Source organism: Equus przewalskii, chromosome 5 (assembly GCF_037783145.1).
Source record: "Equus przewalskii isolate Varuska chromosome 5, EquPr2, whole genome shotgun sequence".
In the NCBI taxonomy this organism is placed as follows: domain Eukaryota; kingdom Metazoa; phylum Chordata; class Mammalia; order Perissodactyla; family Equidae; genus Equus; species Equus przewalskii.
Genome location: NC_091835.1, coordinates 17,546,150 through 17,570,932, shown reverse-complemented (window position 1 = coordinate 17,570,932; position 24,783 = coordinate 17,546,150). Strand labels below are relative to the sequence as shown.

The 24,783-nt window shown below is 41.2% G+C and overlaps 1 protein-coding gene across 1 annotated transcript in view; it reads left to right on the top strand.

Moving 5' to 3' along the window:
- SLC16A14 (solute carrier family 16 member 14) overlaps positions 1-19,259 on the top strand; it is a 32,557-nt gene extending 13,298 nt beyond the window's left edge. The window contains exons 3-5 of the mRNA XM_008507196.2: positions 1,209-1,352; positions 8,019-8,996; positions 16,722-19,259. Coding sequence (XP_008505418.2) covers positions 1,209-1,352; positions 8,019-8,996; positions 16,722-16,873 — 1,274 coding nt within the window. The 3' untranslated portion in view covers positions 16,874-19,259. The remainder of the gene's footprint in view (positions 1-1,208; positions 1,353-8,018; positions 8,997-16,721) is intronic.
- Positions 19,260-24,783: the final 5,524 nt, after the last annotated feature.

The following is a 24,783-nucleotide window of genomic DNA, read 5'->3' as shown; positions in this document are numbered from 1 at the left end:
TTTGCACATGAATATAGTTGGAACGTTACAGGAAAGTTTTCTATCAGTTTGGGCTAGAAAGGGAAGCTCCTTAGAGTCCAACAAGTTAACCTGAAATAGTCCCACCTGAATATGGGGTTTCATAATTATGTAAAGTAATAACAATCAAAAATAAGACAATGTTGAAAATGCGCCATCTTACTGAATGTTGAGTACAGCCTCATACTGAATGGCTGAAGTCTGGATTGCTATTTAGACAAGGAATCATTGATCACGAGACAAGTATTTACCTTCAGTGACATCAGAAATTACCCCCAAATGAAGAAGAAAACAAAGAAGGTTGACAAAAACTAGAGCATCCTAGTAAAGTAAGCAATCAGAATGCGTATCACATGATACGGCGCTGCTGGGGGTACTGGCACATTTCACACAACCAAATGTGTTGCTGAAGCTCCACACAGTGTCCCAAGTGGGTCCAGTCAGGGCCTGAGAGTCAGCAGGGGCTGAAATATGTATGAAGCAATGACAAGTTCTTTTCAATGTGGTTTCCATCTAGGTGTCCTCATGAAAACAGGCTCTGGATTCCTTGCTTGAAGCGTGGGAGTCCTCAGAACCCCCTTCCTGTACTCCCTTTAGGTCTGGAGTCAAAAACTCAAATGTGTACAGAAGCCAAACAAGTAATGTCAATGAGGGCAGGGGGCCAGATATATGACTAAAGGGCAGGGTGGAGAGTGCAGCAGTGAGTGAGGGCGCAATGCAGCCAGAAGGGATCAGCTGCTGGGCAGCTTCAGCTGATTTTGGCTGTGCGGGAAGATATCCTGTGCTACTACTGGATTTTTTTGTGAATTCTCTTAATTTTTAAATGTTAGCAACTGATTCAAAATGTTTTTTAAACTTTGTTTGGGGTAAAGAAAATGCATCTGCAGGCCAAACAGAGACGTAGACCACTAGTTTAGGACCTCTGTTGTAGACAAGAGAATGAACCAGTTTATTTATCCGTTTATTTCAGGTCTGCCTTCCTTGAAAACCTAGAAACTTGCTGTCCAGTGAAATTATTGAAATCCGTCTTTGCCTGCTAAAGGCTTTTTGCATAGCAATGGGGGGGAGCTTGTTTATTTTATTTAACACCTCTAGTAATGTTTTACTTTTTGTCTTCATATCAGGATTTACTAAGAAAGCATGAAAATAAAACCCCATTAGTCAATTCCTTTTTCGATGTTCTGTGACAGGGCCTTTCATTGGCTTGTTCATTAACACCTGTGGCTGCCGCCGGACTGCGATAGTTGGAGGGCTGGTGAACTCGCTTGGCTGGGTGTTGAGCGCCTACGCTGCGAATGTGCATTATCTCTTTATTACCTTTGGAGTGACAGCTGGTAAGCATATTGAGTTTTTTAAACTTGATTTTAAATGTTTTTCTTGGGCATTTAGGCAATGCATTTAACTGTGGAAAAAGAGACCCCCTAAAATATTTTATCCTTTTGTCTCCTCCACCCACCCCAACCCCATCCTATCCTCCAGGAAATACTTTTTAATATAAGATATTAAATACTCGTTAAGTGTGGGAAAACAACCTAACAACTCTACTTCGCCTCCCTAATAGAATTTAATTAAATTTTCCATACCTGGTTCGAAGTGCTAGTCCTTTCTCTTATGAGGAACAGGAAAAGGAGGCAGTAATACAGACGTAGGTGAACAGACCAAATAATAAGGAAATTAATAAATTCTCTCATTTAATAACTGCAGAATCGAGCGTGAGTCACAGAGTAATCATTTTCTCCTTCAGCCCTGTTCAGATTAATGAAACAGCAGCAAAACCCACACACGTGCAGAGACTCTAAGAAGCAAATGTGGAGTGCAGTGTTGGTCCCCAGAGAAAAGGTTAAAATTGGCTGCCAGGCAGCACAGTTTGCATATCCGTTCTGCAAAATATCTTCCCAGCCATAATTTTCCTTTATCAACAGGTAGCAGAAGTCACACAGATAAGTCGTTTCTTACTTGTACAATTGTATTTCAATGAACCAGATCCAGCCTGACTTCTTTGAGTTCAGAGTTACAATCCCAATAAATGACACATCGGCAGCAGTGTTAGAATGAGAGTTTGCACTTCTTGCTGGGGTTTTTTTTCCCCACTTATTCTCTGTATGACTTTGGGCAAATTACTTAACCTGCTTGTGCCTTGGTTTCCTTATGTGCAAAATGGGATAATTAAGAGTGCCTCGTTCACAGGGTTGTTGAAATGACTATGTGAGATGATCTGTATAACACACTTAGTACAAAAGTGCTCAGTAGGTATTAGCCGATCTCTGATTGTTATTTTATATGTAACATAACATTGTTATTACATTGTTAGCTTAAGAATACTCTTTACGATAGCAGAAGACGGTGAACACAAAAACCTACTGTCCCTGAAGTCGACGGGTTGGTTCTCTATAATGTACGTCTATCCACACATACACCTAAAGCACTTCCGTATCCTTTAAGGCGCAGTTTGAAAACCATTGATCTGAAGGACCTGAGGACAGTCTTAAAGAACAACTTAAGATGTTTTCCCTGCGTGTTTCAGAAACTTTTCCCTGTGACAGTCCAATGAATAGACCTAGCACAGGGATATTTGTGTCCTGGGTGAGGAAATAAACACCCCAGCTGAGACCGAGGAGCCACACGGGAATCTCTGGGCAGACACGTGGGGCCCCCTATCAACTTGATCTGGTGGTGTTTGACTGTATGGGCTATGACTCGATCCTAAAAACTGGAACTTGAGATTTATTCTCATCACTTTAAGACTTCTATGGTTAGACTCTTTGTTTAAATGGAATTTTATTTTTGCGGTTAATTGCTTATTGATTCTCAGATAATATTATCTCCATATTCATTCATTGATTCATTCATCCACTTATTTATTCAACAAATATTTATGGATCCAAGGAAATAGGAAGAAACCCAGGAAGCTGGTGAAAGGAAAGTGTTGAGCCACTTTATCACTCGCTCTTTTTATACAGGAAAAACCCAAAGAAAGTCTCTGAAAATAAATGTATCCACCTCCCCCACAAATATATATATAACTATATTTAAGTGGAAACTCCAGCTAAATCAGTTAGCTTGTAAATGCAAAATGCTTTTGAGCTGTCATTAGTGAGGCATATTGAAGCTAAGTGGAAATCTAGCCCCCACTTTATAGAAAAGAAAAAGTTAGATGCAAAGATATACTGCAAAAAGCAAGTGGTTGAGAGAGTTATATATATCACCGTACTATTTATGTTTGAAAGAAACTTTGTTCATATCCTTTGTCAACTTAAAAAGCAAACTTGCCTGTTATTTTATCGCAAAATGAGTTTATTTGGGAATGGCCAAAAGACTTGCAAGTCAGGATGCACATGCTATGGCGAACCCTAGGCAAATCTGGAAAAGAAAGGTGGGGAGTGGCTTTTATAGAGAAAAAGGGGGAGTAGGGAGGGGCTATTCTAAAAGAAAATCCATTGGGGGAAAGTAGCAGTTCAGAGTGGCAACAGCTTCTCATTGGCTGAGCTATGGCACTTCTAATTGGCTGAGCTGTGGCATTTCTCATTGGCTGAGCTGTGGCATTTCTCATTGGCTGAGCTGTGGCACTTCTCATTGGCTGAGCTGCGGCATTTCTCATTGGCTGAGCTGTGGCATTTCTCATTGGCTGGGCAGTTGCTGGGTGGGGGGAGAAATCTTCCTTCAGTAGTAAAGTAGGTTTACTTCCAGTCCAAGATGCAAGCATCTGTTTCTTGTGAGAGCTCCCCTTACAGCCCTGCCAGAGTCCAATTTAATTTGTTTTATTAATTGTATACCTTCTTCATTCCAAAAAGCATTTGAGGCAAATTTGTTTACACCTTTTTTTTTCTTAACACCTAGGCAATTAAAATCGCGTGGAAGTGTCCTCCTATTAAGCAGAAAATTAATGTCTGAGCAATCTTACTTAGCCAGGGGAGTCTGGACAAATTTCTTCAGCTTTGCCAGAGCCCCATTCTCTTCAACCTGGCGTCTGAAGACACCTTTTCCCCCATGCATGCTGACCGAGGACCACAGGATTTTCTCTCCCCATCTGAACCTCCTTCCCCTATGCAGCCTGTTGGGCTCTAAGCTCCTCCTCTAAACCTGACTGTGGTGAAGAATTGCTCCAGGGCCCTGCACAGGGCTGGACATTAGCAGAGCCTTGCCTGACCACTGGACTTGAGTCTGAGTATCCCCAAGGCCTGTCCTATAAGCTCCTCTAATAATTGTGCTGATTATGGGTAACAAGCTCACATTAGGAAGGGGAAATGCTGTTAGAGGCATGGATAGTGTAACAGAGAAATAGATGCTTGTAGCATTTGGCCCAGGGTTTTCTTTTTTCTCACACATGAGAGCATTTATTATTCAAACTAAGTTAGAATTCATGCTACTCTTATGCTTGTGTCCCTCAGTTCTGTTCCTTTTAGTCATTTTATTCTGCTGTTTAGAAATCCATAACCACATTAAATTTAGGATATTGGTTATTGTCAGTGACAAATCAAATTTCTAAAAAATTAAACTTATTTTGTGTCAAAATCCAGATTATGACAAATTTCACAGGACAAATGACCTAGTTTCCTCAACAAGTAAATTGCAAGGGAAAAAAAAGAGAGAAATTAAGAGACAAAATATATATCAACAAATAGCAATGTGTGGGCCTTATGTGGAGCCTGATTTAAACAAGTTTTTTACAAATACAGTCATTTATGAGACAGTTGGAAATTTGAACCCCTTTTGGATATTTCATGATCTCAAAGAATTGTTCATTTTTTCAAATAAGATAATGATATGATGATGCAGTTTGAAGAAGTCTTCTATTCAGAGATTCATACTAAAATATCTGCACGTGAAATGATATATTCGGGATCTGCTTCAAATATAATATGGAGGATATGTTCGCTTCAAATATAATATGTATTATATTTGCAAAAAAAATAATATGGAGGAGGGAGTGTGTGGGGTGCGGAGGGACAAGATTGGTCAAGAGTTGATAACTATTGAAGCCGGATGATGGGGATATTCATTAAACCGTTCTGGGTTTTTTTTTTTTTTTGAGAAAGATTAGCTCGAGCTAACTACTGCCAATCCTCCTCTTTTTGCTGAGGAAGACTGGCCCTGAGCTAACATCCATGCTCATCTTCCTCTACTTTATACGTGGGACGCCTACCGCAGCATGGCTTTTGCCAAGCGGTGCCATGTCCACACCTGGGATCCGAACCGGTGAACCCCGGGCCACTGACGCAGAATGTGCCACGCTTAACCGCTGAGCCACCGGGCCAGCCCCAAACCATTCTGTTTTTTAAAAACTTATTTTGAATCTGATTTAAACTGTCTCATTAGCCAATGGCCTATTATAAGAGGTAAGAAAGTAACGTTAATTGACAGCCGTGCTATGACACAGGTGTATTACCTTTATATATATACAGCAGGACCACACAATACCGCACGGTGTGTTGTCTTTGCTTTACCAATGAGCTGAAACTAGGCATGTTCAACTGTGTGATCAAGGTCACACAGTACTTATGGGGAGCCGAGCCACGATTTACACCTGAGGCCAGCTGAGTTCTTTCTACGATACAACCCCCCAATACCATCATAAGGGCAATAATACTGTGCCGCAATATTTAAGATCGAAGAATTCCTTGGTTCTTTGACAAATAACTATTTTTTCAAAATACTAATCGGTGTACTTATTTTAAAAGCTGAATTTCTTTCTGCCTTAACCTTGGAAGTGTAAAATTAGTCTTGTATGAAAAAGGTAGCTATTATTTCAAAATAGGACCATTTTATCTTCCCCGAGAACTTTCTTTCATTCATTTCATTCCTTTGTTCTATGCCAGGCACTGTTCTAGGCACTAGGAGAGAGACGTCAGTGAACCACACAGCAGAAGATCCTGGCCTTCATGGAGCTCATAGTGCAGCAAAGGGGAGAAGGGGTCAGACCATAACCACAACACACGATAAACAAGTAAATTAGACGGTTAAGCATTTACTACAGGAAAACAGAAAAGTAGAGCAGATTAAGAGGGTTGGGGAGGGGAGCGGTGGGCAGAGGGAGGGTTGTGTTCTAAAATAGGGGCGTCAAGATGGGCTTTGTTGAGAAGGTGAGAAATGAGCAGGAGATGGAGGCCTGGGCCCTAGATCTGTCTGAGGGGAAGAAGATTCCAGTAGAGAAACAATCATCTTATGTAAAGGCACAAGGTCCCCAAAATTCCTATTAGCCATTGAAATCTTCGGGATTATATTAATTTTCTCAAACAGCATACAGATATTCCAGGTAATTGAAAGTCAAACAACTTGTCATGGTGCAGGCCTGGTTTACAGACTATTGACTATTTTTCTCCACCTCCTGAATATTAGGAAATGAGAGATTTCTGCCTTTTTTTGGACTTAAAAGTTATAAAGGTTAATTCGGAGTTTGGTTCGAAATCAAGGATAGCCATTTTCTTGGGCTCATTTCTCCCATAATGCAAATTATGGCAATGTGGCCTCCCTCACTAAGGCGTGGGGACCTGCTCCCACTTCTGCTGAGAGTCGCTTAGAGGCCAGCTTAATTGTTCTTAAAGCAAGGGCGTCGCCTGAAGAGCGATTGGTTGGGGATCGTTGGCTTCTGACAGTTGCTGTAAATATCACTGCTCTAAGGTAAACAAAAGAGGCAGGTTGCTTCTTGGGGATCATCTTAGAGACTCCGGCTGAATCAAATCCTCTTGTGGCTCCCTGCTGGCAGGCGGGGAGATGAGCAGTACAGGGTGAGAGGCAGCGTGGCCGTGGAAGGGGACCAGGCTGTGCTGTTGGGTCTGAATTCCAACCCAGATTCTCCACTCACCTGCATCGGGGCCTTGGGAAAGCACTTCAATCTCCATGAGGTCCAGTCCCGTCTTTTATAAATTAGGCATAGCTTTCGGGGTTATTGTGAAAACTAAATCAGACAAAGCCTGTAAGCAACTAGCACATAACCGGCACTCAGTCAGTGGTAATCGTTACTGTATTTGCCCGTGTGATGGCTCTGGTCCCCTTCCAAATTCAAGTAATTCTGAAACTATTCAATGATGCTGAACTAGCGAGGCTTCAGCTTTGAGGATCGATCTTGGGCAAGTCTCTTTCATACTATCCCCCTGCTGTCCTAATGTCAGGAGGTCCAGACGGGGCCCCATGATCATCTGAGGTGGGGTATATGGTTTCCCTCCGTCTGTACCTAGTATTTGAGAACACAATCCCCAACCTCTTGACCAACATTTTATTTTATTTTATTTCATTTTTTTAATAGACCATTTTTTAGAGCAGTTTTAGGTTCACAGCAAAATCGAGCAGAAAGTACAGAAAGTTCCCCAAACCCCTGCCCCCAACACACACAACCTCCCCCACCAGCATTTTAATTTTGTCCACGTCAATCACAAACTGTTCCAATTTTCTAAGAAAGATACAATTAAAAATCATGGATACCAATAAGTGTTATGTGGTTTTGACATCCAGTAGTTGCTATATTTATGGGTACATTACAACCCCTTTTAGTCTTCCAATTAATCTGTGAACAAATTGGCCCATTCCTGAGGCTTCTGCAAATTGTCTGCAGTCGCTCCTCATCCCTTTGTACATAAATACTTTTCCGGGTACTCAGTGCAATTAGCACTGACAGCAGAGTCCTCAGAATCCATTCACTCTTGCAGCAAACCTCTGCGTGCACACTGCGTGTCCTGGGCAGTGCCAGGCGAGCATACCAAGGCTGAAAGGAACACAGCCCTGTCTTCCTTGAGCTCATCTGATGTGAGAATGCAGACTTATTTTACTGCTGGAGTAACCTGTGCTGCAAAGCCTGTTGGGAGAAGTGACGGACTAGAAACTTCGGCGGATGACCCTTTTGGTGCTTACCCACAGAGCTTCTTTTCGACCATCATTATTATTTCTTTGTTAAAAAAAAAAAAGACTAATATAATGAAATGCAGATGATCTTTAAATGTTGCAGATTCTGATATGTCCATTTATGTCACGCTGTGTGCTTTTTCTTCCCCTTCCCTCCCGCGCAGGCTTTGGAAGCGGGATGGCTTACCTGCCGGCCGTGGTCATGGTGGGGAGGTACTTTCAGAAGAGGCGCGCCCTTGCGCAGGGACTGAGCACCACGGGGACGGGCTTTGGCGCGTTCCTCATGACGGTTTTGCTGAAGTACCTGTGCGCAGAGTACGGATGGCGGAACGCAATGTTCATCCAAGGCGCCGTTTCCCTAAACCTGTGTGTTTGTGGGGCGCTCATGAGGCCCCTCTCTCCTGGGAAAGATGGAAACAACCCAGGAGGGAGACATCCACAAGTCCTCCCGGCTCCCTCCACTGAATCTATTAAGTCGAATGGACCAGTGAGCAGAGCAGAAGAGAAGGGGGACCCGCCGGGGAACGAGGAGACTCTCAGTGACCTCGCAGCCCAGGCGTGCCAAGAGAAGGCCGGGCTCAGAAAGAACATGGGCGCCCTTCGGGTTCTGAAGACGGTGAGCCAGCTGACCCTGAGAGTCAGGAAGGGCTTCCGCGACTGGTACTCTGGCTATTTTGGGGCAGCCTCGCTCTTCACTAATCGAATGTTTGTAGCCTTTATTTTCTGGGCTTTGTTTGCATACAGCAGCTTTGTCATCCCTTTCATTCACCTCCCAGAAATCGTCGATTTGTATAATTTATCGGAGCAAAACGATGTTTTCCCTCTGACTTCCATTATAGCAATAGTTCATATCTTCGGGAAGGTGATCCTGGGCATTGTGGCCGACTTGCCTTGCATCAGCGTTTGGAATGTCTTCCTGATGGCCAACTTCACCCTGGTCCTCAGTATCTTTATTCTACCACTGATGCACACCTACGCCGGCCTGGCAGTCATCTGTGCCCTGATAGGATTCTCCAGCGGTTATTTCTCCCTGATGCCCGTGGTGACTGAAGACTTGGTGGGGATTGAGCACCTGGCCAACGCCTACGGCATCATCATCTGTGCTAACGGCATCTCCGCGTTGCTGGGACCACCTTTTGCAGGTAAACCGTGCGGTTAAGGCTTTAAGAGCTTACAGTGCATGTAGATCGGTAGGTTGTGCTCGCATTTATGTGATGAACTCCAAGATAAATAAGAAAGAAGTTTCCATTTGTGAACATGCTCCCTTTTCTTCCTGTTCCTGCCGCCCGATTTTTCATTTTTAAATTTTAGCAAGTCAAGGGTCATTCTTTCACGTAGAATGTAGATGACTTTTTGATCCTTATCTGCAAGGTAAGTGGCCAGACGGTAAAGTGGACGATGGAATAGTGTGGAACCCCCGCCCTGTCTGAAGGAGGCAGCGTCTGCACAGCTCCAGCTGATTTCTGTCACCAAGAAATATGGAGAATGGTTGCCAGATCTTCTATTGTTAGGATTTTTTTTTCCCCAAGAGAAACTAAGACTCTGGGCTCTTAGGTGACATTTCCAGAATTTTAAAACAAAGCTGCGTAGGTCCAACAACACATGTATGGCCGGATCTATCCCTGTGGTAGTCTCCTATTGCTGTTGTGACAAATTGCCACAAATTTAGTGGCTTAAAACAATACAGATTTATTATCTTACAGCTCTGGAGGTCAGAAGGCTAAATTGGGTCACGGCGGCTAAAATCAAGAACCACGCTCCTTCTAGAGGCTCTAGGGACGAATCCATGCCCTTGCCTTTTACAGCGTCTAGAGGCTGCCTGCGTCTTTGGCTCCTGGCCCCTCCTGCATCTTCTCAGCCAGCAGCGTAGCATCTCCTCCTCTCTCTCTGATTCTGATGCTCCTGCCTCCTTCTTTCATGTGTAGAGAGGCCTGTGATTATATTGGGTCCACCAGATAATCCAGGATAATCCCCCATCTCAAAGTCCTTAACTCAATCATACCTACAAAGTCCCTTTTGCCACATAAGGCCCCATGCACAGGTGCCAGGCATTAGGACATGGGTATTTAGGGAGAGCTGGGGCATTCTGCCTACCACAGGCCCAGCGGCCACCAGTCGGTACCATCTGTGCCTGGGCAGAGGACGGGAGCAGCTTGACGCAGGAGGTGCCCCATATAGCACCTAAAGTGATTCTTGGGTTGTAAACCTCTAGTCAGCCCGCTGCCAGTGTCCTCAGCTGTATAGACAAAAATCCAAGATTTCTTGGGGCTGGCCCAGTGGCGCAGTGGTTAAGTTCGCACGTTGTGCTTCAGTAGCCTGGGGATCGCTGGTTCGGGTCCTGGGTGCACACGTGGCACCGCTTGGCAAGCCATGCTGTGGCAGGCGTCCCACGTATAAAGTAGAGGAAGATGGGCATGGATGTTAGCTCAGGGCCGCTCTTCCTCAGCCAAAAAGAGGCGGATTGGCAAGGGATGTTAGCTCAGGGCTAATCTTCCTCAAAAACACAAATCCACAATTTCTTGAACCTCAAATTCTGAGGAGGACTTAAAAATGACTGTGTTGACACAAGCCTTCTGCCAGCGGGGATCTCTCACATGTGTTCACCTCAGTCCGATGGAGAATTTGCTTCTTGCACTGGGCGCACCAGAAGTCACAGGCACTGAGGAGTCCTGTGTCAGGCCGGGTACCTCTCTGAACCTGTTATTTGTTGAAAGAGGCATCAGGGTTGGGCAGGTAGACTCAGTCCCCAAGAGGCCAGGTACTTGGCGAAGGTGACAGGTCTACCCTCTGTCCAAGGATAGGATGCAGGAGCCCACGTAGCATGGAAGAGACCAAAACTCAACACAGAGATGCTCTCTGGAGAGGGCTGCCAGGGCGGCCAGGCCAGGGCTGATGGCGATTGTCACAGCTGCCAGAGGTTCTGGGCAGTGTTTTAAGCTAACCTGGGGGAGCCTCACCGGTTCAGATGCCCCCACCCCTTGCTCATATGGCCCCTCCTGGTCCTTTAGTCTCATATCCTCTGCAGGAATAACTCTTTCCTGTGGCTGGGGAACCCCATGGATGCAGGACAAAGCCTTCCCGCCACCCTTCCTTCCCAGTGTCTGTAGAGATCCTACGGTCATCTCCTGTCCTAGGACCCTGCTGGCAGAGGGCCTGTGTCAACACACTCATTTTTAAGTCCCTCTAGAATTCGAAGTTCAAGAAATCGTGGGTTTTTGCCTATACAGCTGATGACACGGGCATGGGCTAACTAAAGCTTTAAGGCCAGAATCACTTTAGGAAACCCAGCGGCTACATATGGGGCATCTCTTGGGTCAAGCTGCTCCTGTTCTCTGCCGGTACACAGAGATGCAGGCACGGCATTTCTAGTGAATAGTGAATAAGTATAGCACTGCGACAAACTATATTGGCATCCGAAAAGTCTGAACTTGCTCAGTAATCTCACTGTATAGAATTCTGTATCAGGGAAGCATTTGGCTATAAGAGAACACCCCACCAATGGTGGCTTTAAAAGAGACTTAATTGTGTCACATAACCAGAAATCTAGAGTTCAGGGACTAGACAGTATTGGGACCATGTCTCCAAGATCCTCTTGGCCTTTTCCTCATGCCAGTTGCCTCCTGGTCACACAAGGCTGCAGTAGCTCCAGCCACTACATCCTCATTTATAACAAGGAGGAGGAGATAAGGAAAGGCTCAGTCCCAGCAGACTTCCACTTATATCTGATTGGCCAAAAGTGTGTCACACAGCTAGTACAAGCTTGAAGGGGAACTGAGAATTGGAGCATTTTACTTTCCAGCCTCTGTACTAGAGGAAGGAAAGGAGAAAAGAATTGGATTGGGGGTTGACTTTTGGTTGGTACAACCAAAAGGTTTTTTTTGTACCAACCAAAAGTCAACCAATGGTACCTTCCAGAGATGTTAAACTGAAATATCCATTCAGGGGACGGGAACGTTATCAGTGGCTCATCTACCCTTTTGTTGGAGGTCCTTCAGATATATTGTATGTGGAAATAGAATCTGTCATTGATGGTTCTTCACATGATCCGGGGGTACTTTCTGCTTCTAACAGTCAGTCTAGGGTTATTTTTATGCTGATCCATCAGATTTCAATAGCAGCATCAAAACACAGCTGTGAGGTGCGGTGTAAGGAATTCATGATTAATGTTAGTTAAAACACCGACATTTAGCAGCATGGTTTCCTTATCCCCTTCCTCTGGTCCTGTGCTTCTCACTCAGTTGCATCCTAGTGCACTTTCTTGAGTGGAAGAGAAAGGAATTACAACTAGAAGAGAGGGGGTTATACCCAGACCTGCGTCCTCAGGTCTTATCTCTGCCTGCTTAAGGTTCCTCCCTAGAAGTGGATTCTGCAGCTGAATGTGATCCACATGGCTGGTAGTAACCACGGTGTTGATGGTTAAGAACCTTCTATGAATGTGCATCTGATGCTGCTATGGGGACACTAAAATCAGTGTTCTGCTGTGCATCTCCAGGCCAGCAACCTAAAGGGGCCTTTCCTTCTTTTTGTTTGTTAGTTTCTTCTCCTTCCACTGAACTCATGCACTAAGAAATGCTGAACCACGTCATTGGCTAAGTGCATTGTATTTAATTCATTGACTTTCCAGGCCAAGGAGCCAGCATTGCAGTAAGATGCATCAGGCTTTTATGCATTGCTGTTCAGAAGTGACTGGCAATATGAGTGACTAAATAACCACATTAAATTCTTGCTAGAAATTCGAGATGGGCTAGAAATGATTACTTAGCTGGCTTTGCTACAAGGAAAATTACTGTTCACATTACCTTTTTCTTTTTCAATGGGCTTAGAAATGAATGTGTTTTCCATTTTTCAAAGCAATTTCTACTGGAATGAAAAAATCTGGTACAATTTAGTAGCAAGTTAGACAATCACACAATTCCATTTAGGAGAAAAATATGCAATCAAAGACAGACACTTCAACCAAGTCATTTAGCAACATGAACTGCTTGATCTAATTTATTTATAATATTGCCAGGCATTCAGTCCATCTCCTTTAAAGGTGTAATAATAGTAGATGCGTTTCTAGATGTTTCCAGTGTAAAATATAGCGAAACTCGGCCACTAGATTGGACTGACCAAGAGTCTACACATCTCTCCTCCACTCATATAAAATATAAAGCCCTAACAACAATTTGCAATGTTTTTCACCAAGAGCTAAGAACACATTTAATATATAAGAAAAACAACTATCATTCCTCATTGGACAGACTCAAAGGAAAGGAAATGCATTTTCATAGGAAACCAGATTTTACTTGGAAGCTGTTGACTTGATGGATGGTTAGATCCGGGTTGCCAAGGATCCCAGGCTCCAAACCAAGGAACCGAGGTCACACCTGCAGGGAGAGGTGGTGAAGGATGATGGAGGTGGGCAGCTTGTCAGAAACGTCTTTTCTCTGAAGAGTTGTGTCCACATGTCCTGAGGATCAGAGCGTGTGGTAAAGGGCTCTCTCTCCTGACCAGCTTGGCATCTGACGCAGGACTGGGTTGAGTTCAGACTAGTGGAAAATGTTAAAACAGGCGCCAAAGAGAGATGGCAGGATCCAGAATCACTTAAAAATAAACCATAAAGGTAGATTGGAGAAACCTATGGGATTAATTTAACATAAAATTTAGGACTACTCCTCCAGTTTGTACTGTTAAAGTATTTGGTGAAGTTGGGGGCGCTTTTTAAAAAATTGACATATGAGTTACTTTTCAAGATTGGGATGTGTGAAGACACTTGTACAAACATTTCTATTCTTAGGGGAAAGATGCAAGACTTTAAAATATAATCAATTCAATTTGAGGTTGTAGTAATAGGTAATATACTTAGCAGACATTTTCTATACAGCTCTTCCTGGACTTACAGTGGGGTTTGGTCCTGATAAAGCCATTGTAAGTTGAAAATATCATAAGTCAAAAATGCACTTAATACACCTAGCCTACTGAACATCATAACTTAGCCTAGCCGACCTTAAATGTGCTCAGAACACTTATATTAGCCTACAGTTGGGCAAAATCATCTAACATAGGACCTATTTTATAATTAAGTGTTGACTATCTCATGGAATTGATTGAGTACGGTACTGAAAGCGAAGAACAGAATGGTTGGATGGGTCCAGCATGGCTGTAAGTGTATCAGTTGTTTAGCCTCATGATCGCCTGGCTGACCGGGAGCTGTGGGTTGCTGCCACTGCCCAGCATCCCAAGAGAGGATCGTACGGCATATCGCTAGCCCAGGAAAAGATCAAAATTCAAGATTTGAAGTACAGTTTCTCCTGAATGCATATTTCTTTCACCCAGCTGTAAAGTCAAAAGATCCTAAGTCAAACCGTCGTAAGTTGGGGGCTATCTATAGTCAGCAGAGACAAGAGGGAGGATGGAGTGGAGGGAAAGAGATGCTAGGGTGTTCTAAGGGTGATGGTGTTTATTCCTGTCCCCCAGAAGAGGGACTAGTGCATGTACAGACAAGGAGCCAAGAGAAATGTGTTTGAAACTCCAAAAAATTCACTATGGCTGTGCTCTTGGCTAAGTTCTGGGCAGCAAGGGAGAGAGATGGGAAGGGCCACATCACAGAGCCTTGGAGCTTATACTCAACCACTTCACACGAGACAGTAAATAGTCTCAACCAGATACAAGTAAATTTTCCAATCAGTTAGGATTTTGTCCTGCTTCTGAGATCCGTACTCAGCAGCGATGGTTGTCCAACTTGTTTCAGCTGTCGGTGTTTGTTATTTAGAGCCATCAGTTCTACTCTCAAGCACTTGATCATATGAAAAGTGAGGATTTAACTATTAAAATGACAAGGTCGGCTTCCATGTGGGATGAGTGGAGTGTGAGAACCTCATTTATATTTATTGATTTTTTTAAAAAAAATTGTAGCTTACAGATAGTGTCCTAACATACTCTACCTATAGATACAGACCACTCTGCTTTATCTGCAAGTGAATCATTCACTTCCTCCTAATTCACAGTTGGTCCACAGTTGACAAATGGTGACATTGAGCAGAAGTTGAGTGTATTTTTGTTCATGTGTCAATGTCACTGTGCCTCTCTGATTGAATTCTGAAGGTGAATCATTGTTTTTGGATTGTATGTTTAATCTTATTTGTCCCTTTTATCTCCAATTGAAGATTAAGAAAAGATTATAGAACGTTTTACTAAGCCACATCTAAAGAGTCCGATATTTTCTTCTTTTTTATATCAAATAACAAACTCAACGTCTTGACTAACTTTTAAAGTATATCCAGTTCATAGCTTTTGAGTGGTTAAAAAAATTATAAATTTTTAATGCTATTAAATGTTTGGTTTTCTTTATGACTCCTTGACTGACCCAGGCACATTAATTATGCTCTGGATGCAATGAACAAAGAGATATCGATCACCACCAGAAAGTCGAGGAACTGGTTTACACGCTGAACAGTTCCCTTCATGTAGCTCTTTGTTGATAGGCAGGTTAAGCTGCATTTGTGTATTCATTTGCCAGTTAGATTGTTTTTTTAAAGATATTTTTGAAAATTAGCCATGAAACATACTGTTTGGTCATTAAATCATTTATATTTTTCTTACGTCTTTGCTAGTTGATGCATCTGTTGATATGGAAAAAGCGAATGTTCAGATTTTACATTTTTACTGTAAATAAAATCCTTACGTATGACTTAATGCTCTCAGTTCACATGATAGGCTATGTGGGGACGATGCTATGGGACTGATTCTTAGAATTAATCACTCAAGTAAAAGAAACATCATATTTCATAGTTTCTGAGACTTTTTTTCACATTTTAACATCTCTGACTTTGGAATGCATTTGATAAAGCCTAAGGAAACATTGAGTCATATTTTATTTGACAAGGATGTGTCTTTCTTATTGATACATAAGATAAAGATGCATCATATAATTTATGGTATCTTGGAATCCATGCAATATAGTAGTATTTTATAGAATACCTACTAAGATTATTCTATGACAGTATTAGATTATGATATTAAAATATTAGAAAAGAACTGATACTTTAGTCAACATTTAAGCCTATAGCTTTGGCAATTTAAAGTTTTATAAACATAAATATTAAAGTTTTATAGCTGTAAATGTGGATTTTATAAAACCTGGAAAATTGGATTCTTTCTAGAACAGATGTTGACCCTCAAATACTTCAGAATGAATGAAAGTTCAAATGTCTTCTGCTCAGCTTTTTAAATATGTACTAGAAACTTCTTCAGAAGAGTTTTGAAGGTTTTAGAAAAGATTCGTGTTTATATTTGTGAAAAAAGGAAATCATTAGATTTACTTTTCACTGCTGGCTTTTTGTGCCAGCCTGAGAGTTACCTCGGAGGGCTGAGAACCAGAAGGTTCCTTCCATGGATCAGCCAGCTACTGTTTCAGTGCCTTAAGAAGTATCCTAGCGGCTTAAAAGATAAATGCAGCCATCCCCAGGCACAGGAACTGTAGCGTACATTGCCTGGACTTAAAAATAGCTAAATGAGGGGGCTGGCCCCATGGCTGAGTGGTTAAGTTCGTGCACTCTGCTGCAGGCGGCCCAGTGTTTCGTAAGTTCGAATCCTGGGCGCGGACATGGCACTGCTCATCAAACCACGCTGAGGCAGTGTCCCACATGCCACAACTAGAAGGACCCACAACGAAGAATATACAACTATGTACGGGGGGACTTTGGGGAGAAAAAGGAAATAAATAAAATCTTTAAAAAAAAAATAGCTAAATGAAATGTTTTGGGCATTAAATGATGCATAAATAAATTCTTATAGAAATATTTGTAGTAGCAATAAATGCCTGCTTTGTGTTCTTGACTTTTATCAATGACGTTACACTGAATATATTCTTTTTTGTTTTGTAGGGTGGATCTACGACATCACTCAAAAGTATGATTTTTCCTTCTATATATGTGGTTTACTTTACATGGTGGGGATACTCTTTTTACTCATTCAGCCATGTCTTCGATTTATAGAACAATCCAGAAAAAAATACATGGATGGTGCACATGTTTAGTGTCCTGTTATGTTTCCTGTAAGATTTCTTTGTGATACTCTCGCTACCTCACATGGTTGCTGTGAGGACCTATGACGTATCGTGGGAAAGTGCTTTGTACGGTAACTGGCACTGCCACTTGTAAATGTCATTGTCATTGTCATTTGAAAGCTGCACTGCCTTTCTGTTTGAGGAGGAGCAATGCTGGAAGGTATAAGGACTACATACGTTTTAGAGATGGCAGTGTCCTTCGAAGACAGCCCATTACATAATTGGTAGAAATGCCCTTATAAAAACTATTCTCTCTTGTTGTCCCCTGGATCTAGGGTTTTAGGTACAGCTTTTAAAACAGAGGAATAAAAGCTTTTCAACCTGACTACTTCTTCGTAAGGTAATAGTAAAGTATCTGACTTCTCCTGGAAAGATTACAGATAAATGGGTTTTAAGAATAAGAATGTGACCAGATTTCAGGAATTGCTCCAGGGAGCTGTTGATCTACTGGTGTGAAACAAAGGCGGGCTCTAATTTCAAAGGCAATACGTTTAGTACAAATAAAGAAACACAGTTTATATTTTTATGCAAGACTTCAGCAGCTAGGGAGCACAATTTCTAAATCTTCCTCTAAGAAAAGCATTTGCTATCAGTTCTAATACAATATTTTCCAGTTGTAAACTGAATCTTGACACAAAACCTTAATAAATAATACTAATGATTTCCTTAGCAAAAGTCATATTTATGCACACAACCGGTGAGTCAAGGGCTATGATTCGAGCACTTTTATTCATATCATCGGCCTCTTAGTTTATGAGCATGATGTGGGGGCCTGTAAAAAAATTTTCTGAGTTTCTCCTGCCTAATAAATAAAAGAGAGATCTAACTGCTGGTTGACATATAAAGTTGGTGGTTAAATCATTTGTAAAGCAGGTAACTAATCCAAAATGTAAGACTATCAAGTTGTGAGGGTAATACCAGAATGCCCTTGGTCTGGATGTCTGCACCTGACATTGGAGTAGTGGTAACAAACAGCCCTTCTCCAGTCCCTCTTGTTGTTATATAGATAACTCATCCGCCTGAGCTCAGCACAGTTTAAAAATAGTTCTCTTGATTGATTTCATCCAGAAGATAACTGTGACTCATGACGTCAAATGATGCTCTTCCTTTATCTGAGATCTCTATTTTTCTAAGCCGGACATTTTTCAGATTGCAGAATGTTCTTCCCAGAATCATTTTGAAATTCCTGGCTGCCTTCCTTGTTTACACGTATTTTAGAACTGTTTAAATTTCTGCTCACAATTTTCTCATCACACATACACACAAAAATCCTTTAATATTGTTGCTAGTGTCTTGGGTCAAATTTATCTAAAGTGAGCACAGACCATTCTCAATTATCCTTGGTAATTAGAGGCAGAAATGATACTAGTAATTGGAGTCACAGAATGTTACCCCAAGCCTAATTTTATCCAGCGGCGTCAGTCTTACTCCACCAAACTCTTCAGAGCTGTTAACAAGTGATTGCATGGATGAGTTTCCATTCTGTTTCATCTCCATTATTTCCTGCCGTAATGTCTAGTGGGAGGGGTTGTGTAATGAAAAGGACCACCAAGATAACAATAATAATAACAGGCAGCTAATGGAAAGGAGAAACAAAAGCATCGCTAATATACACCCTTGATATTACCTCCAATGAGTCAAGAATTGCCTGTAAATTATTATAGATAATAAATTGCATGTCATACTCCATTTGGTTCAACACAATGACTTGTTTGTTATCATCACTGCTTTGGCTGCTGTTAAAGAACCCAGCTTGCTAGTTTGATAAAGGAAATCTTTAAAGCTAAGGCGATGCTCTCTCTATTTACTATAAAATTAGGATGATTAGATTGAAAAACATGTTGTGTGTTTTAAAACTGACTACATTACTTCATTACTCTCATTTTCTGACAACACCAAGTTAACAAGAGGCGGTGTTACATACTTTGAATGGTGCTAAAGCCAGCGTGTCTTGATGCTCGTCCTGCTGGTTGTGTGTCATAAATATGAACTTTTTATCCAACAACCTGGCTTTAGTTATACCCAAGTTAGACCTGCTCACTTTCGGTTTATGCCATTGTTTGTTGATTTACTGTGTTTATGGAAGTGATCGTTTCTACCAAATCATAAGTTCCCATTTTACAAAAATAGAGTAAAACCTGCTTGCAATATTCATGTTGACAACAGAATAAAAGAGAATGCTATAATTACGGCAGATGTGTTAATGTTTCCTGTTCAAAATGTTATTATTTACAGTTCTTTGGAGATTTTAGAAAGGGTTAATTGTATATTTATGTTATGTGCTTTATAGTTTTCCCCTCACATATCCAAGTAATTTTTGTTTACATACAACTAAATAAATTTTGTTCTCTTTAAAGATGGTCGGTGAGTTTTTGTATAAAATCTCTATTTTCTTGGCCTTAAGGGGAAAACTTCTAAAATGCAACCGATGCTTATCTGTTTGGTTCTTTCCCCTGGAACAGTTTTTCTCCAGGTGTGGTCAGAGAACCACCTGGAGAGAAGCATCTAGGGCAACTGAAATGCCAAGTCCAGCTATTAAATTCAAAACACACATACCTTTTAATCCAGCAATCACATTTCTAAAATTTTTTCCTACATATGAACAAAGACAAACAAACAAAGATCATTTGATTTGTTTGTTATATAAAAGACTGGAAACAGTTTAAATGCCCATCAATAGGGATCTGTTAAAGTATGGTATTACACAACAACTTTTTTAAAAAGACAGATCCATACGTAAAATTGGAAAACACTGTTTAAGATATATGGCTAAAAGAAAAAAGCAAGATGAAAGATGTTGAATGTGCTCCCAATTATGTTTTTGTTAACAACAAAAAAAAGCTTACTCGTATGACTTCTATCTGTATAGACATTTCTGGAAGGAAACAAGAAAACATTAACAGTGGTTGGCTCTGGGGAGGGAAGTCTGGGCATGGGGTGGGTCTGACTTTTTTCCTTATGCATATAATGCTTTTTTCATTTAAAACTTGTGTCCAAAATTATTTTAAATGCACCTTCCTGGGGCTACTTAAAACCTAATGAATTAGAATCTTGGGGGATGGGGCCAATAAATCTGCCTTTTGGATGTGCTTGTCAGTTGATTCTTATGCACACTAAAATTGGAAACCCACTCAACATATTGAAGAGTAAAACAGTCCAGTCAATTTCAAATACTTGTCCTGACTCTCTTGCATTGATTGTTTCCTTTTAAACAACATTCTGGTCAATTACTATCTATGGAGTCCTCACAGTGTATAATAATATTTTTATTCTACTAAGTCTTTCTGCTTCCATGGTCCTTTTCCAGTCAACAGGTGTAAGCTGGGCTTCTATAAGAACAAGGTAGGCTATGCAAAGTGCTCGCCCTCCAGTAGTCTGCATGTAGAAGGATGCTGCTATCGCAGAGCTCTAAAAGTGGCAAGGGGATAACAAAGCTAAGGGAAATTTGACTCCTAATCTGTTTAAATGAAACTGTGATAGAATAAAAGACACAGAGACGTTCAATGAAATGGTTGAAGAACTATCTCTGGGTGTGTCTACTTAGAGGAAAGATACACACTCCACGTGCTAGATTTATAGTCCTCAAACTCTTTGCTCTCAGGTCCCCTTCATACTCCTGAAAACCTATGAACACCCCAAGATCTTGTGTTTTTGTGGGCTATATCCTTATTGATATTTACCATATTAGCAAAACTGAGAAATTTTTTAAATACTTATGTATTCATTTTAAAATAACAATAATGAGCCTACTGAGTTAATATAACACATTTTTATGAAAAGTAACCATATTTTCCAAAAAAATTTTAGTAAGAATAGTGGCATTGTTTTATATTTGACAGATTTTTTAATATCTGGCGTAATAGAAAAGAGCTGAATTCTCGTATTTGCTTCTGCATTCAATCTGTTGTGATACGTGGTTTTAATTGACATATATGAAGAAAATTCAGCCTCATACCTATATGTAGTGGGAAAGGAGGGGAGTATTTTAATAGTCTTTTCAGATAATTGTGGATATTTTTGTTTTGATATTTCATACAATATTTTTTAAAAATCACATGGTTATTGTGTGATTCCATTTATATGAAATGTTCAGAACAGGCAAATCTGTAGAGATAGAAAGTGTTAGTGGTTGCCAGAGCCCCGGAGGAGAGGGGAATGAGGAGTGACTGCTAATGGGCAGGGGGCATCTTTTTGGAGTGACAAAAATATTCTGGAACTAGATAATGGTGATGGTTGCACAAATTTGTAAATATATAAAAACCACTGAATTATATACTTTAACAGCGTGAATTTTATGGTATGTGAATTAAATCTCAATTGAGAAGTGGACAGACAAGCTCACAGAGCTTGATATAAATTTCCCCAAATTCTAATTTCCTCTTGGAAGCTTAAATATTATCACTGGCAACAAACACTGCAGTCATTTTCCTTGAAGTGACAGCCTCATTTTCAACAATGTGTCTGCCAAACATAGACACAGCATTTCACGAAAAAAGCAGTACTTCAGTTTGCAACTCAGCTACACACGTGCTTCTCCTCCAGACAACCATCGGACTTCAGTTTGCAGCGAGGTACTTTGTGCATACTTCTCATTTCGTCACACAAAATATTAAAAAGATGTGGACTCAAGGGTAAAGACTCAATAAAAGGTGATCATTTTTACTGTTTCATCAAGGCTATCAAGTGAATCTGGCCCTTACTTGACAACAGCACATAGTGGGGAAAAATACAATGACTTCCGGTACATTTTGGCGTCATTGCTTTGACTTGCTTTCCCCACCATTGCTTTTGTACCATAAGAGCAAACATGAACACCCATGAGGGTCAATAAAGTTATTCAGTATTTTGAATGTTTGAGCACAGCTTGTGTTTGCTTCCAAGCTTTCACGTAGAAGATCTTTGACTAGCTGGTGTGATACTCGATGAGTACAAGCAGAACAGCAAGTGCAGCCACATCTATTGACTTGTCCATTTGTAAGACAAAAGTACAATTCTGCAGAAAAGGTATTAGCTCAGCCTTCACATTTGCAGCTAAATCTTTAATCTGACAAGCTACTGTATCATTAGGAAGTGGCGCTGCTGTGCTTTCTTCTGCTGACTCTCCATCCAGGAGACATTCAGCACTGCCAGCTGTACCGGCTTCTGTCCTTTCTCCAGTACAGTATGGTCACTCACCCTGCAGGGCACTTCAGTGGCTTTTGCATCTGGTTGGAAAAGCTGTAATGAGTAATTTTTTGGCTTTTAATGAACTCATCACATCTACAGTTAAAATATTCAGCTCCTTTTTCTTTGAACTCCGAATGATTATTCTCAAAATGATGCCATACCTTAAGAGGTACCAGAAAGGTAAAATTTTAACATCATAAAGCCAAGGAAAAGATACCTTTTGAGTCATATTTTGGTTCATGTTGACACTTTTTTTTTTTGGTCGATTTCAATTTTGTCTTTTTCAGCATCTTTGGGCTTCATAGTGCAGCTGTGGGCTAAAAAAGCAAGATTTCTAATCTCTCTTTTTAAAGAAAGCAAGATTTTTAATGTTCCTTTTTAAAGCTAGTGATCTATCCTTAAATATAATAATGGATGGAGTGTGGCTTACGTGGACTGGAGGTCTCCAGAATCAGGATGTTCAGAGATCAGTGAGGTGGGGAGAGAATGCTGCTGTTGAATTGCAGAGACTGAGAAGCAGCAGCATTTGACATCTCGGAAAGGGAAACTGAGTCACGGCAGAGAGCAGAGATCACTGACAATGCATTGAAGGTGCTACAGGTGAGCTTGCGTGGACTGCCAATAATGCGAAGCAGTGGGGGCTGGGTTGCCGGTCTCAGACTGGCACTGGGGAGCCTCTTCTGTTGTTAGGTGAAGTAGAAAGAGGTAAGAGTTCTCTGGGAGGGACTGGTTCCCAAGTGGTGGAAAGAGGCAGGAAGAAGGGAGGATGGAGTTTGGGAAAGTACCAGAGTGCCTTATTCAACTCCTTTACTCAGTCCTTTCCATAGTTTTCCCTAAGAGTGTGTGAGGGTCTGGAAGAAGAATTTACTCCTTACTTATTACTTAAATGAACTTAAGATACTTGATCATTAAAAAAATTAGCAATAATTTAGTTCATCAAGAGCTTGGGATATTCTCTGGACAACTAGATTAGAATGGTCTCTGACATTACGCTCAAAGTCTTCTCCCTTATCATGTCAAATGTGACTTTGGGCAAACCCTACCACCTTTGCAAGTTCCACTGGTCAAACGTGGTGTCGGCTCTGAGAGGAGAAGTGGTGTGACATTTGTGTTTAAGAACACAGACTCAGGAAGTACAGACTTGACTCTTGGTTTTATTAGTTATGAAACCACTTATTAATTACGAAACCTCAGGAAAATGAACTTATTCTCTGAGAATAATTGAGGCTTTGCAGGCCATACAGTCTGTATCATGACTATCTAACTCTGTCATTGTATGAAAGTGGCCATAGAAAATATATAAACTGTGGTTCAATAAAACTTTATATACAGAAACAGGAAGCTCGTCAGATGAGACCTGTGCCATAGTTTCTAGATCCCTGATCTATAAGACAGAAATAGCATCACTTACTTTCAAGAGTTGCTATAAAAATTAAACTCGTTACTACCTGTTTATTTCTTAGTATGCAGTAGACACTCAGTAAATGGAAGCTGCTCTTATTATTGTTATTTCTAAGGTTATTCCAACTCAGTCTGTGACCATGGATCTATGGTTCTAAGGCTTTCTGGATGGGTAGAACAGATTTCCCAATTGAAAATAACTTTTCTGAATGGAGATCTATGTTTGAGGGAACATGAGAATCAGGAAGTCCTCTATAGCTCCCAACCCTGAGGGTTCCACGTTGCAAGGGCAAACTCATGCTGTCCCCATGCGTGGAAGATCTCATTTCAAAACAATAAATAGTGGGGACCAGCTGGGTAGTGCAGCGGTTAAGTGCGCATGTTCCACTTCTCAGCAGCCCAGGGTTCGCCGGTTCGGATCCCAGGTGTGGACATGGCACCACTTGGCAAAAGCCATGCTTTGGTAGGCGTCCCACATATAAAGTAGAAGAAGATGGGCATGGATGTTAGTTCAGGGCCAGTCTTCCTCAGCGAAAAGAGGAGGATTGGCAGTAGTTAGCTCAGGGCTAATCTTCCAAAAAAAAAAAAAAAAAACAATAGGGACTGGCTGAGTGGCATAGTGGTTAAGTCTATGCGCTCAGGTTTGGCGCCCAGGGTTCACAGGTTTGGATCCCGGGCGCACACCACTCATCAAGCCATGCTGTGCCGGCATCCCACACACAAAACAGAGGAATATTGGCACAGATGTTAGTTCAGGGACAATCTTCCTCACCAAAAAAAGAAAAACAAAAAGAAAAACAATAAGTAGTTAAAACTAAGATATTAATTTTACTTTGTAAAATGACCTAGTACATAACGTTATGCTTTTAATTGTGAGTGCACATTTTCTTTAGTGTGGTGGTACCTTCTCTACTTAACGTTTTAACATCCAAAGACATTCATTTCAAGTTGAAACCAACCATTCAGAGTTGAAAAGCCTGGATACTCTCTCACAGTCTACCATCTTAATACAAACTGAAGATAAAAGTCATTACACTAAAGCTCAGAGCAAAAAACTATGCTGCACTGAAGTTTTCTGTTTGTTAATGAGGTTGTTTTATATTATTCTTCAGCATCTTGCAAGTCCGTTTGGGGTAAGCAGTGAGGGCTGATGACCATCTTGGACACAAGCAGCTCGGAAAACAATAAGTGGTGACTAGTGCATTGTCCCAACCCCTGCATCCCCCCGTCCCCCATCATAATCTCAGTAAAATAAAACATTCTGGATTCCATATAACCAAGGTTTAATGCACATCCTATGCCAACCTGTTCAG